The sequence below is a fragment of the Notolepis coatsorum genome, assembly GCF_963971535.1.
Source record: "Notolepis coatsorum genome assembly, chromosome: 3".
Lineage (NCBI taxonomy): Eukaryota > Metazoa > Chordata > Actinopteri > Aulopiformes > Paralepididae > Notolepis > Notolepis coatsorum.
Window position 1 is genome coordinate 210,814,291 of NC_140167.1, and position 18,425 is coordinate 210,832,715.

The 18,425-nt window shown below is 43.4% G+C and overlaps 1 protein-coding gene across 1 annotated transcript in view; it reads left to right on the forward strand.

Annotated features, from left to right (window-relative positions):
* p3h2 (prolyl 3-hydroxylase 2) overlaps positions 1–17,926 on the forward strand; it is a 66,907-nt gene extending 48,981 nt beyond the window's left edge. The window contains 13 exon segments of the mRNA XM_084311530.1: positions 1,037–1,126; positions 2,919–2,948; positions 2,950–2,960; positions 3,825–3,841; positions 3,844–3,870; positions 3,873–3,914; positions 4,843–4,970; positions 5,966–6,061; positions 7,784–7,934; positions 9,554–9,671; positions 12,126–12,201; positions 15,023–15,163; positions 16,543–17,926. Coding sequence (XP_084167656.1) covers positions 1,037–1,126; positions 2,919–2,948; positions 2,950–2,960; positions 3,825–3,841; positions 3,844–3,870; positions 3,873–3,914; positions 4,843–4,970; positions 5,966–6,061; positions 7,784–7,934; positions 9,554–9,671; positions 12,126–12,201; positions 15,023–15,163; positions 16,543–16,665 — 1,050 coding nt within the window. The 3' untranslated portion in view covers positions 16,666–17,926.
* The last annotated feature ends 499 nt before the right edge of the window (positions 17,927–18,425 follow it).

Sequence of the window (18,425 nt, forward strand, 5' to 3'; positions counted from 1 at the left end):
AAGAATCAACTTTCCTTTTGGTGTGTTGCTCTCAATAGTGTATTGTGGAAATACATTTACCCACTATGTGGTGAGTCAATTAGCAAAAAACAGATGGACTAATAACACATGTAAACGTGTCTGGCTGTGTGACGTCACCTTGTCAGCATGATACTCCCTGGAGTGCACAGGATAATCCAATATATATATATGAATAGATCTCTTCTCTTCTCTTCTCTTCTTCTCTTCTCTTCTCTTCTCTCTCTCTCAGTCTCTTCTCTTCTTCTCTGAGTCTCTTCTCTTCTCTCAGTCTCTTCTCTTCTTCTCTTCTCTCAGTCTCTTCTCTTCTCTCAGTCTCTTCTCTTCTCTCTCAGTCATCCCTCTCTTCTCTGAGTCTCTTCTTTTCTCTTCTCTTCTCTTCTCTTTCTTCTCTCAGTCTCTTCTCTTCTCTGAGTCTCTCAGTCTCTTCTCTTATCTTCTTCTCTCAGTCTCTTCTCTTCTTCCTCTTCTTCTCTTCTTCTCTTCCTTCCTCTTCTCTTCTCTTCTTCTTCTTCTCTTCTTCTCTTCTTCCTCTTCTCCTCTCTTGTCTCTTCTCTTCTTCTCTGTCTCTTCTTCTCTACTCTTCTTCTCTCAGTCTCTTCTCTTCTTCTCTTCTTCTCTTCTCTCTTCTCTTCTCTTCTCCTCTCAGTCTCTTCTCTTCTTCTCTGTCTCTTCTTCTCCTCTCTTCTTCTCTTCTTCTCTTCTTCTCTTCTTCTCTCAGTCTCTTCTCTTTTCTTCTTCTCTTCTCCTCTCAGTCTCTTCTCTTCTTCTCTGTCTCTTCTTCTCTACCCTTCTTCTCTCTGTTCTCTTCTTCTCTTCTTCTCTCTTCTTCTCTTCTTCTCTTCTCTTCTCTTCTTCTCTTCTTCTCTCAGTCTCTTCTTTCTCTTCTCTTCTTCTGGTCAGTCTCTTCGCTTCTTCTTTTGTATATGTAACATTTTATTGAAATGGCCATATTGCAATATGTATTTGATTATCATAACAGTAATCTATGTATCTCTCTCTCTCTCTCTCTACACAGAAAGCTACATGGTACCTCAAGCGTCATAAGCAGGAGCTGGAGCTGCTTATGATTGGCAGTGACACCATGGGGGTGGAGTTTAATGAAGGGGTGAGTGAGTCATGGAACACAAAATGACCCCAAATATGTTTTTTCAACCTTTTTATTTGTTTTGGTCAGTCTTCCTTTCAGTATGCTACTGGCAATTGTAGTCTCTCTCTCTCTCGTCTCATCTCTCTCATCCTCTCCTCTCTCTCTCTCTCTCTCTCTTCTCTCTATCCTCTCTCTCGTCTCCCTCTCTCCCTCTCTCCCTCTCTGCTCTCTCTTCTCTCTCCCCTCGTCTATCTCTCTCCTCTCTCTCTCTCTCTCTCTCTCTCTCTCTCTCTCTCTCTCTCTCTCCTCTCTATCTCTCTCTCTCTCTCTCTCCTCTCTCCTCTCTCCCTCTCTCCCCTCTCCCTCCTCTCTCTTCTCTCTCTCTCTCTCTCTCTCTCTCCTCTCTCTCTCTCTCTCTCTCTCTCTCTCTCTCATATACAGTTTAATAGACTCATTCTCTTGGAAGGTTGTTCTTGCAGTAGATCCACAACAGAGCTTGTGTTGAGTCCTGTAACGACCATAATGTGCCAGCGCTACAGGCTGACTCAGAGCAAGCAGGGTAACAGGTGTCCTGGAATGGAGAGCGTCTACCACTCTCAGCTAACAGCTCCACCTATGGTCATACTACTCCTAAGGTGGAAGTAGAGGGACCATTCGGCTCAAATTTGACAAACCTTTTATTCCATTGTTGTTATGAGTTTTATGAGCTCTCGACGTTCAACAGGGTGACATCGTTGTTTGTAGATGGTTAAAAGAAAATTGCGAAATGCAATTTCTTTTAAGGATATCCAATACAATAAACAGTTTTTGCACTATATTACTATATTATGTGTTAACAATACCGACCGGTATTAGTGCCTCGCGAAGTGCAGATAGGAGGTTTTCCCCCAATAATTGTATGCAGATAGGAGGTTTTGTTATGTTCCTGTACCTAATGTTATATTGTCATATCTAGATTATTTTATATCTAGCTTATACAACGTTGGAGAGACAATATTGGCTACCTTTGCAGAACCAGGGAAGCTAGATCACATATATATATATATATTTTTTTTTAATAAGCTAAAGACTTACCTCTTCACCTTAGCCTTTAATACACTCTGCTACTTGAACTCATTGCATCCAGACTGTGATTGTTGTACTGTCGATGATAACTATTTTATTGCACTACACTTGCATTATTTTACTCTCTTTAATCTTGTGCTAATCTATGTCTATTTTATTGTACTTTGTCTATTTCTATACTCATTATATGTCTGCACTTTAGACATTGCTTTTATTTGGTCAGAAACCTGCTAATAGTCTTTTCTAGATTTCGATGTCAGAAATCTATCATAATCGATAAGATTGAAACTGTACGATTCCCAGCACGAGTGGGGCCTCAGACCCTGGAGGTGACCGTGTGGGTGGGACCTGTGCAGGGACCCCTCTTGGGGTTGGACATTTTAACACAGAAATCTATTACAAAATGTCCAGGAGGTTTTAATATCAATTATCTGTTCACTTTATGCCCGTCTATAATTACGCCAATTCTATGCTCAATTTATGCCTATGCCTACATCACTGCTGTGAAGCACTTTGGGCTATATAATAAAGTTTATTATTATTATTATTATTATTATTATTATTATTATTATTATTATTATTATTATTATTATTATTATTATTATTATTATTATTATCCCAACAACCTAAAACTACCCAACCGTGGTGGAACTTCCCTTTAACTGTCACTCATGGAGTTGATGGTAGACGAGCTGCAGATTACAGTAACATGCAGCATCATTAATTCCCGTCTGATCTCCTGCAGCATTACTGGAGCAGCACAGGTGGAAGAGAGAAACTCAAACAGGTAAAGATACACGAAGTGTTGAAAATATGAAAGTTCAGTGACTTGTCTATGAATCTCTGACCTTAAAGCTGCTTTTAAATGACGACCATACAGACTCAAACACGTACGACCAGTTAGACACGACCGTTAAATTACGTGCTTATTGATAGATAGATAGATAGATAGATAGATAGATAGATAGATAGATAGATAGATAGATAGATAGATAGATAGATAGATAGATAGATAGATAGATAGATAGATAGATACTTTATTCATCCCCTTGGGGAAATGCATAGCTCTGTAACCCTTAGCTCTGTATGATAGCATGTACAATAATGCTGTATATACCATATATATATTTATTCTCACCATATATATCTATCCACACATGTCTGTACTTACCTGCACATAATCCTTTTACATATCTGTAGATACTATATGTATATCTGTACATATTCTACTCTTACTACCGTAGTTACACTGCTGGCCAGTATGACTTACTACTACCATACTGTCTTTACACCTGTATCACTGTACACATTATACTACAACTCTGTACGTACATCTGATTAGCACTACACTCAGTAGTTTAATAACCTGTACATTGTATATTGCTGTTGCACTTTACTGTTACATTTGCACTCTGGTTGGATGCCAAACTTCTTTTCATTGTATACTGTACTTGTGCTGTATGATGACAATACATTTTAATCTAATCTAATCTAGTAATTATTGAATGTCATTCATATGTGGTTGTCGAGTATATGTGGTCCTCGTTTCAAAAGCAGTTTTAATGCAGCTTTAACTAAACCATTCAAATCTTTTTTGGTTCTGAGGTCACATGAGCCCGATATGTCGTTGATGACCCTGTTCTCCTCCCAGGATCCCCTCTGGCACAGACGCTGGATGGAGTACGTTCCCATCTCGGAGAGAAGAACATCACCGTCGCCCCTCCGCAGCAGTACAGAGAAGGTATGACATCACCACCACCACACCCAGAACCCAGACGGAGCCTTAAAGGAACACGCCGACCTTTTGGGAGATGAGCTTATTTGCCATCTACCTAGAGTTGGACAAGCAGATACAAACCCCTTTCTTCTCTGTACATGCATTAGGCTTAGGGAACAGCCGCGCCGTTAGCCTAGCTTAGCGTCATTCACTGGAAGTGGGTGTGCCAGTGTAGCCTAGTTCCCAACGGTCACGAAATACACTCCAAATGCAACTCCAAAACGTTCCTGTAAACATGTTGTGACCTGTGTATTTACCACGTGGCAAAAAAAAGCAGATATATACTCAGTCATTTTTTTTGCTGAACCACTGCTGCCTGGGCGCAGTGATTTCATCACCTCAAAAGCCATGTTTATTTTTATTTTTTTAAACTGGGCTTTTGAGGTGATGAAATCACTGCGCCGAGGCAGCAGTGGTTCGGCAAAAAATAGAGTATATACAGTATCTGCTTAGAAAAACGAAAATGTTGAAAATGTTGTGGTAAATACACAGGTCACAACATGTTTACAGGAAAGTTTTGGAGTTGCATTTGGAGTGTATTTCGCGACTATTGGGAACTAGGCTACACTGGCACACCTACTTCCAGTGAATGACGCTAAGCTAGGCTAACGGAGCGGCTGTTACCTATAAGCCTATTGCATGCACAGAGAAGAACAGGGTCTGTATCTGCTCGTCTAACTCCAGGGTAGATGGCAAATTAGCTAATTTCCCAAAAAGTTGGTTTGTTCCTTTAAACTCTTAAGAGTCCGAACCAAAAGCCAACCCTCCCGCCGCGGCGCCCCCAGAACCGCAGACAGCAGGTGGGCCTACAGCACCTACAGAGAGCTGTCTGCCGGCGGGAGAAAAGCAACAGTCACACGATAGTCCTGACGCCGCCCTGTGATCTGTGTAGGTGGTCCCCTGGTGTACGACGGCGTGCAGCTGGTGCAGAACTCTGCCGCCCTGAACGGGACCCAGAGGGTGCTGCTGGACGGGGTGATCTCCGAGGACGAGTGCTCTCAGCTCAAACACTTGGCCCATGTAAGGACCCCCCTCCCCCCTCCCCCCTCCGCACGCACGCAGTAAGGCTGTCCCCGAAGCCTGTTTTTGGGTTTCGAACTTCGCCAGGGTTTTTCGAACGAACGTTCGAACCTTCGTTTTTAATATAAAAAAAAAGAAAAATATATCTCTTAATATATAAATATCCTCAAACTAAATCCTCAATTTGAATAAAGTGATTAATCTGATTAAATTAGTCTCTTTTCTTTTATTAAATCAACTTTCCAGCCCCAGACCCAGCCCAGGGAGAAGCCCCAGCCCAACTAAATCAATTAAAACAACTTTCTTTAATGAATATAACTCATCAGTTTCTTTTAATACTATAATATTAGTGTAGTCTAATCTTTATCTGCAACTGTGAAGAAAAACCCCATTGGTTTAAACAATTAATAAAAAATATTTAAAAAAGTATTTTTTTATTAAAAAATTTAAATTCGAATGTTGATTTAGAATTCGAATGCCAACGTAACGAACGAAGGTTCGAATGTTCAAACGTTTGGGCTCAGCCCTAGCACGCAGACCGGCGAGCTACTTCTTCATATAGGGAGACGGTTCAACTCGCGTTCACTTCCCGGAATGTGTCACGTGTTCTTTTTTTTTTTATATAAAGTGCGGGCGTTGGTTCGGATCAGATTCAGACAACTTAATTGATCCCACGTGGGGCAATTCATATTGTAGCTTTGCACGAGTAACGACAACAACAAAAAAACATCTCAATGAAAACACAGCAACAACAACATTCCATGCTATATACACAGTCCAGTAAAAGTGTGTGTGTGTGTGTGTGTGTGTGTGTGTGTGTGTGTGTGTGTGTGTGTGTGTGTGTGTGTGTGTGTGTGTGTGTGTGTGTGTGTGTGTGTGTGTGTGTGTGTGTGTGTGTGTGTGTGTGTGTGTGTGTGTGTGTGCGTGTGTGTGCGTGTGTGTGTGTGTGTGCGTGTGTGTGTGTGTGTGTGTGTGTGTGTGCGCTCCTCCTCCAGGTCGTCACCATGGCAGGAGATGGCTACAGGGGGAAGATGTCTCCTCACACCCCCAATGAGAAGTTTGAGGGGGCGACTGTTCTGAAAACCCTGCAGGTAAATAAACATCACGTCACACTATGTTAAAGGGGCATTTCACACACAGAAAACAACGCTGATATACTATGCACATAATCTTTCACATATCCCAAAACTATAAACAGTTTTGCACACAGGGCGGCTGGATGGCGCAGCGGTCTAAGCGCTCGTCACCAGCGCGTGAGACACCGGTATCGAATCCAGCTGTCAGCGTTGCCTCCGGCTTGGGCCGGCCGCCATACTGACTCAATTGGCAGAGTCAGCGGGAGGGGAGTCGATGGGTGGTAATCTGGTCGTTGTAAACAGCGACTCCTACAGGTCGGTCAGGGCGCCTGCACAGCAAGGACAGGAGATGTCGAGGGTAGTGTGAGCCTCCCACACGTTACACCTCGCCAATGAGAGTCCGCGCTGGCAGGTGAAAAGAAGTGGCTGGCTGACTCCGCATGTATCGGAGGGGACATGCGATAGATTCTTCAACCCTCCCCACGACCGACCAGTGGGGGACACATGCGAGCAACAATCAAGACAGGGGAGGGGGGAATTGGCACGACTAAATTGGGATGGGAGAAAAACAGAAAAAGTGGATAAAAAAAAGTTTTGCGCACGTTCAGTTTGACAGTTATCGAGGTAGTGAGTTTGAATATTGCCCCCCCCCCCCCCCCCCCAGTGATGTCATCGAAGGACACTGAATCCTTGTGTCGTGTTAATTACAGCTCAGTGAAATGATGGAGATGAAAGATAGCAATAGGGATTATAAGGGGAATGAAAGAAAATTCCATCTCCATCATTTCGTTGAGCACAGCGCAGGGTCTCGGTGTCCTCCAATGACATCACTGGAGGACACATTATTCAAACTCCTTAACTCTCAATAACTGTCAAACTAACTGAATGTGTGCAGAATGGTTTACAGTTTTGGGATATGTGTGAGATTATTTGCTAAATAAATCAGCTTTGTTCGTTAAGTATAGTGACTGAAAAACGTAACTTATATAAAGAAATATGGGCGGCTACGTGGCGTAGTGGGCAAGGCGCTCGCCACGAAATGCTGGAGACGCTGGGCTTGCCTGTTCGAGCCCAGCGCTCCACATTGCTTTCAGTTTAGCTGGTCGTCCGCACTAATACACATTGGCCGTATTAGGGGGTGGGAAACTGATTGGTGGGGATCGGGCGTTGTGGACAGGGACTCCTACAGGTCGGTTGGTGCGCCTGCGCAGTAGAATCAGGAAGTGTCGGGGGCAGCGTGAGCCTCCCACGCATTACTCCTCGCCACTGAGAGATCGAGCTGCGCAGGTGAAAAGATGCGACTGCTGTTACCTCAAGTACCGGAGGGGACTTGTGCTCTGTATGACTTAGTCCACATTGCAGCCGGCTTGTGGGAGGCAAGAAACAGCGTGCGTGACAGGGGAGGGTTGAATTGGATGATACGAAATTGGGATGGGAGAAAATATGGAAAAATGGGAGAAAAAGTGGATAAAAAAAAAAAAGTTATATAAAGAAATAGATACACATTTTTAAACCCACACGTAATCTGCATCTGAAGAATTCTGCCGGAAAAATCCACCCGCAATCCAAAGATTCAGAGTGCATTGGATTGTAAAACTACAAATAACCGTATAGAATTAACTACTAGAATTCAAAAGCCTTGTTGTTTTTTTAGTGTATTCTCTGGCTTGTTGTGTATTTTCTGGCTTGTTGTTTGAGTGCATCTCTACACACACTGGTGGTTGTGTGTTTCCACAGTACGGTTATGAGGGCAGAGTGCCGTTGAGGAGCGCCCGTCTCTTCTACGACGCCAGCGAGAGAGCCAGACGCATTATTGAGTCCTACTTCCACCTCAACTCTACCCTGCATTTCTCCTACACACATCTGGTGTGTCGCACTGCAATCACTGGTGAGTCACACACACACACAAACACACACACACACACAGACAGACACACACACAGACACGACACGGACCCACACACACACACAGACACGACACGGACCCACACACACACACAGACACGACACGGACCCACACACACACACACACAAACACACACAGACACACACACACACAGACACGACACGGACCCACACACACACACAGACACGACACGGACCCACACACAAACACACACAGACACACACACACACACACACACACACACACACACACACACACAGACACGGACACGGAGACACACGACACGGACACGACACGGACACACACACACATACACACACACACACACATACATACACGACACAGACACACACACACACATACACACGACACAGACACACAATGATACATACAGTACAGTGTTTCCCCTATATGCATTCTGAATTAGGACCGCCGCTGCTATGAACTAGACTATTAATGTTTTTTAATTAAAAATTAAAAATAAAAATAAACAAATTATATATATATATATATGTTTTTTTTTTATCATCATTTCATTTGGGCTGTGGGGGGGGGGGTGCTTAATGTAAAAGACTGACCTGAGGAAAAGGCTGCAGGGAGAAAGCACTGCAGTCTAGTCGATTTTGTGTTTTGAGCACAAAGTTCATCATAGATCTAGCCTCTTTATTTTGCTCTCAAAGTGCACCAGATTGATGCATTACATTTTTTTTCAGGCGAAACACTGCAGTATACACACTCTCAACCATAGACACCCATGTGGCACAAACTCATTCTCTCACACACAGACGCACACATCTTCCCGGGCAGCGTGTCGAGGTGTGTCCTTGAGCAAGACACTTAACCGCTAACTGCTCCCGATGAGCAGGTCGGCACCTTGCACGGTCGCCTCCACCATCGGTGTGTGAATGGGTAAAATGTGAGGACCCAAAATTGTAAAGCGCTTTGGATAAAAAAATATATATAAATGCACCATTTATACACACAGCTCAACCAAAAAAAACACTTGTCATGGACTCTCTCTCTCTCTCTCTTTCTCTCTCATACACACGCACATTTTCACTCACTTAGTTGTTCACCTCTGTGGGTTTATTTGACAGTAAACAGGGTTCGCACACAAGGTCATTGAAGTGCTTAAAGTGCTTGATTTTTTTTACCTGGAATTCCTTGAAAGCAGCCAATAATTTTTTAACAAGGTGAAAAAAGGCTACACTCGCATTGAAAGTTTTGTTCATCCATGATAAAATAGTTCTGAATCAAGAAATTGATTTTTTTTTGTATCTAAAGTGTAACTAATTGTCGGAAATTGGTTTTAATTAAGCCATAAATATTGGATCCGATAAATGCCCTTTTAAAATGAAAAAATAGTGCTTGGAAAAGTACTTGAACGTCCTTGAATGGACCTGTCTCAAACCCTGCCCCCTTTTCTTGATCCTCCAATCACAACTGTCGCTTACCTCGGACAAACCAAGTTTGTCCGAGGTAAGCGACAGTTGTGATTGGAGGATCAAGAAAAGGGGCAGGGTTTGAGACAGGTCTATTTCATTTTTGAAATGTCTGTGGGAACCCGGAGTATAAATGACTGTATCCTTGTGGCTCCACAGGTCAACAGGACCACAGGAACGACCTGAGTCACCCCATTCACGCCGACAACTGCCTGCTGGACCCTGAGGCCAACGAGTGCTGGAAAGAGCCCCCGGCCTACACCTACAGGGACTACAGGTTAGACCAGCCTACACCTACAGGGACTACAGGTTAGACCAGCCTACACCTACAGGGACTACAGGTTAGACCAGCCTACACCTACAGGGACTACAGGTTAGACCAGCCTACACCTACAGGGACTACAGGTTAGACCAGCCTACACCTACAGGGACTACAGGTTAGACCAGCCTACACCTACAGGGACTACAGGTTAGACCAGCCTACACCTACAGGGACTACAGGTTAGACCAGCCTACACCTACAGGGACTACAGGTTAGACCAGCCTACACCTACAGGGACTACAGGTTAGACCAGCCTACACCTACAGGGACTACAGGTTAGACCAGCCTACACCTACAGGGACTACAGGTTAGACCAGCCTACACCTACAGGGACTACAGGTTAGACCAGCCTACACCTACAGGGACTACAGGTTAGACCAGCCTACACCTACAGGGACTACAGGTTAGACCAGCCTACACCTACAGGGACTACAGGTTAGACCAGCCTACACCTACAGGGACTACAGGTTAGACCAGCCTACACCTACAGGGACTACAGGTTAGACCAGCCTACACCTACAGGGACTACAGGTTAGACCAGCCTACACCTACAGGGACTACAGGTTAGACCAGCCTACACCTACAGGGACTACAGGTTAGACCAGCCTACTAGGGATGTCCGGTATTATCAGCCTACCGGTATTATCGGCCGATATTGGCATTAAAATGTGATATCGTAAATTATCTGTATCAAATTTATTTAATTTTATTATTATTATTATAATTATTTTTTACATTTATTTAACCTTTATTTACCCAGGCAAGCAAGTAAGAACACATTCTGATTTTATTTATTGTCAAAAGTATGCATAATGTTGTGTTAATTCCACAACAAGAGATATGTAATGTTAATTACTTGAAATGATTCTGCATATATCAGTATCGGTTGATATCGGTTGATATTGGTATCGGAAATTAAGAGTTGGAAAAAAAGCCAATATCGAACATCCCTACAGCCTACACCTACAGAGACTACAGTTAGACCAGCCTACACCTACAGAGACTACAGTTAGACCAGCCTACACCTACAGAGACTACAGTTAGACCAGCCTACACCTACAGAGACTACAGTTAGACCAGCCTACACCTACAGAGACTACAGTTAGACCAGCCTACACCTACAGAGACTACAGGTTAGACCAGCCTACACCTACAGTTAGACCAGCCTACACCTACAGTTAGACCAGCCTACACCTACAGAGACTACAGTTAGACCAGCCTACACCTACAGTTAGACCAGCCTACACCTACAGTTAGACCAGCCTACACCTACAGAGACTACAGTTAGACCAGCCTACACCTACAGAGACTACAGTTAGACCAGCCTACACCTACAGTTAGACCAGCCTACACCTACAGAGACTACAGTTAGACCAGCCTACACCTACAGAGACTACAGGTTAGACCAGCCTACACCTACAGTTAGACCAGCCTACACCTACAGTTAGACCAGCCTACACCTACAGAGACTACAGTTAGACCAGCCTACACCTACAGAGACTACAGGTTAGACCAGCCTACACCTACAGTTAGACCAGCCTACACCTACAGAGACTACAGTTAGACCAGCCTACACCTACAGAGACTACAGGTTAGACCAGCCTACACCTACAGTTAGACCAGCCTACACCTACAGTTAGACCAGCCTACACCTACAGAGACTACAGTTAGACCAGCCTACACCTACAGTTAGACCAGCCTACACCTACAGAGACTACAGTTAGACCAGCCTACACCTACAGAGACTACAGGTTAGACCAGCCTACACCTACAGTTAGACCAGCCTACACCTACAGAGACTACAGTTAGACCAGCCTACACCTACAGAGACTACAGGTTAGACCAGCCTACACCTACAGTTAGACCAGCCTACACCTACAGAGACTACAGTTAGACCAGCCTACACCTACAGAGACTACAGGTTAGACCAGCCTACACCTACAGTTAGACCAGCCTACACCTACAGTTAGACCAGCCTACACCTACAGAGACTACAGTTAGACCAGCCTACACCTACAGTTAGACCAGCCTACACCTACAGAGACTACAGTTAGACCAGCCTACACCTACAGAGACTACAGTTAGACCAGCCTACACCTACAGAGACTACAGTTAGACCAGCCTACACCTACAGAGACTACAGTTAGACCAGCCTACACCTACAGTTAGACCAGCCTACACCTACAGAGACTACAGTTAGACCAGCCTACACCTACAGAGACTACAGTTAGACCAGCCTACACCTACAGAGACTACAGGTTAGACACCACTGGGTCCTACTGGCTTCCACCAATGGGCAACTTCACGCACATCATACGCTCAAATCACTTTTTTTTTGCTACCGATGTTCAGGTACTTATGTACAGTAGTATCCAGAATGTACTGATCATGTTGTTGTTGTGTCTTCAGTGCACTGCTGTACCTAAATGGAGATTTTGAAGGCGGGGAGTTTATCTTCACTGAAATGGACGCCAAGACAGTCACGGTGAGTTGGCTTTTAGTCCTCCTGCGTTAAGCTTTCAGCCATGGCTTCAGTGCGAGGGAAGGCATTTTAATTTAGATTAGAACAGCGGTTCTCAAACTATGGGTCACGACCCAAAGTGGGGTCGTGGGTAGGTGACAGTGGGGTCGCACATTGGCGAGTACATTTCTTTTTTCTGGCAACAGATTTTGGCTAACTATGCCTCGTTTTATAAATGTGTATATATAAGTGCTGTAATACAAATTTCTAATAAATATGCATGATCAAGTTCAACGTGTGCTTTTATTTTGATATTCCTTAACTCCATGTTGAAATTACGTGATACATTAACTCATTGACTGCCACACTGTTTTCCCATCTTTACTCCCTGGCGCCAGCGTTACTGACCATTTTCATAATGTTTGCGGACCCATCGTATATACTATATTATAGTTATGGAGACAATAGTATGGCTCATTTGACAGGCACTATTTATAGTACAACAGGGACGAAACAGTTCATTTCTACAACCCTTCGTTTGTGCGCTATACCACGGTAAACATCGCCCCGTTTCAAAATAATCCAGGCTGGTTTTCTAGATCGTGAGATAAAGTGTGTTTTGTGCAGCGTATGTGCAAATCTCGCGGCTGCTTGCCTGAAACCTATATTATTGCCAGGTCAAAGGTAAACACATGACCTGAAACTTTACTTACTTACTTACTTACTTGTTTCTTCACAAAGCCGGGGGAGGGGGGTCATTTTCCGATGCTGCGATCATACAAACACATGTTTTAAGATGGGGGTTCGGTAAAGTAGACGTAAAATAGACGTTACCTTTGTTTTAGAGGTACATCCTTTCTCACTTCGAGTCCAAGTGTCTTGAATCAGAACAGGATCAATACATATAACGTTAGGAAATGCACCTTATCGTCCATAATCATCATGCATATAATCCATTTAGTCTTTTTCATAATATCCAATAGTTCGCTCTAGGCGATCGCCATTGTCGTCCTGCTCACAGCTACTCGCAACCTACTAGTAGAGTCCCTAGTTGTTTGGGGGCTGGGGCTACCCCCACTAAGCTGGTCCATATACATGTTCATAAGGTAGGCGATACTGCCACCTGGCGGGATTCAATCGTCATTGCAATTTCAAGGTCTCAGATGAGTCACAAAGGTCTGTGCGACTGTTTACAATAGGAAAATCGAGGAGAAAAAAAAAGGATCTAAAAACGAGATATCTCGGGTTTGGCGCTCAACGGTTGGATTTGAAGCACAAGAAATCTCGGGTTTGGCACAGAATGAGTTAAGTGTGGGGTCGCCAAAAGAAATCCTAAATAAAATGGGGTTGTGGTATAAAAAAGTTTGAGAACCCCTAGATTAGAAGCACTGGTCCAGGAACAATAGTGTGATTGTTTTTTGTATACATTTAGATTCATACAAATCGTAGATCTTTTGTTTTGAAATTTGGGAAAGTTTGTGTTCCCATTCTTTTATGCAAACAAACACACACTAGACTAGGCCATGATATAACCAAAATAAAAGTAATATTTGACTATACAAGCTATAATAACAGTGATTCATTAATGAGAGGTTTTGAGCTACTTTGAAAACATTGATGATTGTGGATCCTACTATACAGCAAGGGTGTAAAAAGTACCCAGAAAGTATGGGTATCGTCTCAAAATCTTACTCGAGTAAAAGTCAGAGTATCTGGCTAAAAACACACTTGAGTAAAAGTCAAAAAGTTTCTACTTTAGGGCGGCTGAGTGGTGCAGTGGGCAAGGCGCTCGCCACTCACGCAGGATATGCTGGTATCGAGCCCAGCTCTCGGCGTTGCTACCGGCTTGTCCAGCCGTCATACTAACACAATTGGCAAGTGTTAGAGGGTGGGAAAGCCGGTGGGTGGGGATTGGACGTTGTGGACAGCGACTCCTACAGGTCGGTTGGGTGGCGGCGGAAGCAGGAAGTATCTGGGGCAGCGTGAGCCTCCCACGCGTTACTCCTCGCCACTGAGAGTTCGAGCTGCTGCGGTGAAAAGATGCGACAGGCTGCCTCCTCGTGTACCGGAGGGGACACGTGATGCAAGGCTTCTATCCTCACTACAGCTGACCAGTGGGAGGCATAATCTAGCAACGTTCAAGACAGGGGAGGGAAGAATTGGAAATATGAAATTGGGATGGGAGAAAAATAGAAAATGGGGAGAAAAAGTGGATCCAAAAAAAATAAATCTACTTTTAAATGTACTTAAGTAAACATTTAAAACTTTTTTTTATTCCGGGGCAATGAAATGTTCCGTTTCGTCCTCTTCATCACTCGTACTATCGTTTGTGGCGAATCTTCTGTAGCTTGTCACTCTGACTGTCTATTCTTCTGATAGCAGGTGTTTAATCAAAGATCCCAGCTTTCTAGTCTTGCACAAGGACCAATCAGCATGGGTATGGGCGGGTTCTTTTTCCATTAATGGGGATGTGATTGGCTGTTTTTAAATAAAGTGAAGGTCGCAGGATTAATAACGTTAACGTTAGTTACGGCCAGAGAAACAAATATACTAATTAAAATTGTTGGACCTGCGAGATTTGTACTTTGTACTTTGTAGGTCTGCACTTTAAACGTAAGGAGTAAAAAGTATGTTTTTTTTCTCTGAAATGTAATGAGTAAAAGTACAAGTATACAAACCTAATAATACTTGAGTAAAGTACAAATCCCCCAAAACAGTACTTAAGTATTGCAACGAAGTAAAATTACTCAAGTACTTTACACCCCTGATACTGACTATATTACTCTCACTGCTGATGAGGACCTGCTGTCCGTCATAATAACCGCCGTCCCTGTCGTCTTCCTAGGCGTCAGTGAAGCCAAAGTGTGGCAGGCTGGTGGGCTTCTCGTCGGGAGGGGAGAACCCGCACGGTGTGAAGGCCGTCACCAGGGGGCAGCGGTGCGCTGTGGCCCTCTGGTTCACCCTGGACCCCCTCTTCAGAGAGCTGGTAAATGTGCCAAATGTGCTTTTTTTTGTAAATGTGTTAGTACGACATTTTTACCAAGATATTTACAAAGGTACTTATGAACATGTTCGAGAATGAGGACCATTGGTTTCAAACTTTTATTATCTAAAGATGGTAGGTTTTTAAGTGTTGTGTTCATTAGTTAAGAGACAGTAGAGGGGGCGGCCGGGTAGCGCAGCGGACTAAGCGTCTGTCTACCACCACAGAGACAGTGGGATCGAATCCAGCTGTGGTGCTTCCGGCTTGGTCGACCGTCCATACTGACACAATTGGCAGTGTTAGCGGGTGGGAAGCCGGCGAGGGTGGGTCCTGGTCGTTGTAAACAGCAACTCCTACAGTTCGGTTTGAGCGCCGGAAGGATCTAAGAGAGGTAGTGTGACCTTCCACACGTTACACTCCCCCAGTGAGAGTCCGCGCTGCCAGGTGAAAAGAAGCGGTGGGCTGGGTACACATGTGTCGGAGGAAGCATGTGTGTGATAGTCTCCACTCTCACAGACCGACGGTAGGGGGTAGAGTGCGCAACGACCAGGAAGGGGATTGGGAATTGGCATAACGACTAACATTGGGAGGGGAGAAAAACGGAAAAAGAAGGGGGAAAAAGATAATAAAAAAAAAAAGAGACAGTAGAGGTTGAGTACTATCTTATCTGGTGATATATCACAGTCATACTGTGACACAGTGATTTGAAAATACGTGGGCTGTCCAAAAGAAATGTGAAAACAGAGTTATATATACGGTTCAGTTAGAGAGCAGTCACAGCAGGAGAGTGTTGGTCATGGCGAGAGAGAAAAAGTCCAAACTTAAATAATTAAACAGTCTTCTCAGCATTCACATTCATCGGCACTTAGATACATGTTTATTCCCTCGGTTTCACACGATAAAAGAACGACGTGGTTTGCAGATGCTCTTCATCGGCTTCATTTCTGAAGTGAAGTGGAATAGATAGATGTGTCAGTGAAGTGAGTCAGACCATCGAGTGTGTGCGGCATGTTCCTCTGGAGGAGGTGAATCCTGAGGAGAGGGTTTCATTATCTCAGGTTGGAGTTGCATGGTTCCATGGTTCAGGTTGGAGTTACATGGTTCTCCATCTGAAAGGCTTCAGTTGATATATGCAAATAAAACCTTAAATCAAAGGATCTTTTTCCCCACCACATTATGTCAATAAATGATCAAACTGTATTAACTCATTCATTTTGATTATCGATTTTGGTAGATTTTCCCGAATTTCCCCAAGGGGAATAAAGGAATATCTTATCTTAGATCAATGCCGTTAGATTTCTCCGTTAATATTGATGCTTATGTATTGCAACCCAATTACTGGTCCCTGTTTCATTCCCCGTTTCATTCTGTGTCCCCTCCAGGAGAGATTACAGGCAGACGAGGTGATCCAGTCGCTGGACACGCAGGCCCTCGATGCCCAGTCTCAGTCCCAGTCCCTGGGCATGGACCAAGGCCTGAACATCAACCCTAAAGACGAACTGTAGTAGCAAACATACCCCCCCCCCACCCCACCCCAAACCCTCCAGTCGAATCCTTTATCTATCTATTTTTATCTATTTATTGAATGACCTTTGGATCAGAACAATTCTATTTTTGTACTGTTTGAAGTGCAAGGTTATATAATATTGATAATGTTGTTGTTTTTTTCATTGTCAGTCGGTCGTGAGTGTGAACTCTAGGATGTCTCTGTACATACCGGTACTTGAGTTTATATCTTTGGGTCTTTTTTTTTTTTTTTTATTGGGCAGTCTCTATTTTAGGTGAGGTCCAGTTCCCTTGCTGGCTCGGCTTAAAAGACTGTTTGTACCTGTAATTTATACTGCACTGTGAACAAAACCAAAGAGAAGAACGAGAGTCGACTTCATCCCTCGCTTGTTCTTCCAGTAGCAAGCGTAATGTAGTCCCAACAGTATATCAGTATAGAATCAGTTGAGAATTAGTTTATTTATATCGGGGCTGTGTATATAATGTGACGCCTTCCATCCATCAAGCTCGGGAGGACAATGATTGCAACGTATTACGATTGGCTGAAAGCGGCGACTAGATATAATATGCGTTTAGACTGAGATGTTGCCGAGGCCGGGATGTACTCCTCTACGCTGACGAGCGCTCGGTCTCTCTCGGTGTCTGAAGCAAGTAAGAGTCGATCTTATCAGTCACTACTGTGTTGCACTTTCCTTTTGTTAGTAGTGTGATAAGGACCACGACTCACGACCCTCCCATCTGTACAAACAGAGCAAGACACTTGTTTACATGTTCATCGACACAAGGACATGGTGTGCGTGTGTGTGTGTGTGTGTGTGTGTGTATGTGTGTGTATGTGTGTGTACGTACGTGTTTGTGTGTTTACCGTACGTATGTGTGTTCTTAAAGATAGACAGCTGCTATTGCAATTGTCGGCATTTAATATTAGTAACTTTTTTAATAAAAGATGTCTAATCATTCCTGTTTCAAGGAATACCTATATTTTAAAGTGGCATACAGTTCTCCTTTTTCTTCCAGAGCTCATATTTCTTTTCTTTTTTTGCTGGAGACACAGACAGACACACACACTGGAAAGAAAGATGACAGTGTACTTGGGTTTTTATTAAGTTTTCTCATCAATTCAAACTCCGTTAAACCATTATTTGTTGATAGAGAGGGTGGCCAGTGGCCACTTCCTGTTGTTTCACTGGTGAAGTGCTGTATGAACACAGATTGATGTACAGTATGAATATATAAATAAATTAAAAACAGAACATTGCATATGCAGATTTCAGGTGTGTTTTTTTGTTATTATTATTATTATTATTTTTAAGATGTACTTGTTGTTCAACACAAAATAATACCAGTACATACATTCTTCCTCTGTTGCAAAGAAGTTACATCGTAAGTTTCATCTTCATCTTATGTATAGCCATATGTGCAGTGGTGGAAAGTAACTAAGTATTTTTACTTAAGTAAAATTCTGAGGTACTTTGTATTTTTCTTTGTACCTTACCACAACATGTGAAAGGAAATAAATGTAGTTTTACATTTATCTGAACCCATCGATTACTTTGAAGAAAAGGATTTTGCATAGAAAACATGGCAAGCATGTATGAAGATGATGTACTTTCAAATTTGAAGCCTGTCAACTTCAAGAACATGTAATCAGAGCAGCATAACTGGACCACATACCACTTTAACACGACCTTTAATCAGAGCGGCATAACTGGACCATATACCACTTTAACATAACCTTTAATCAGAGCAACATAACGAC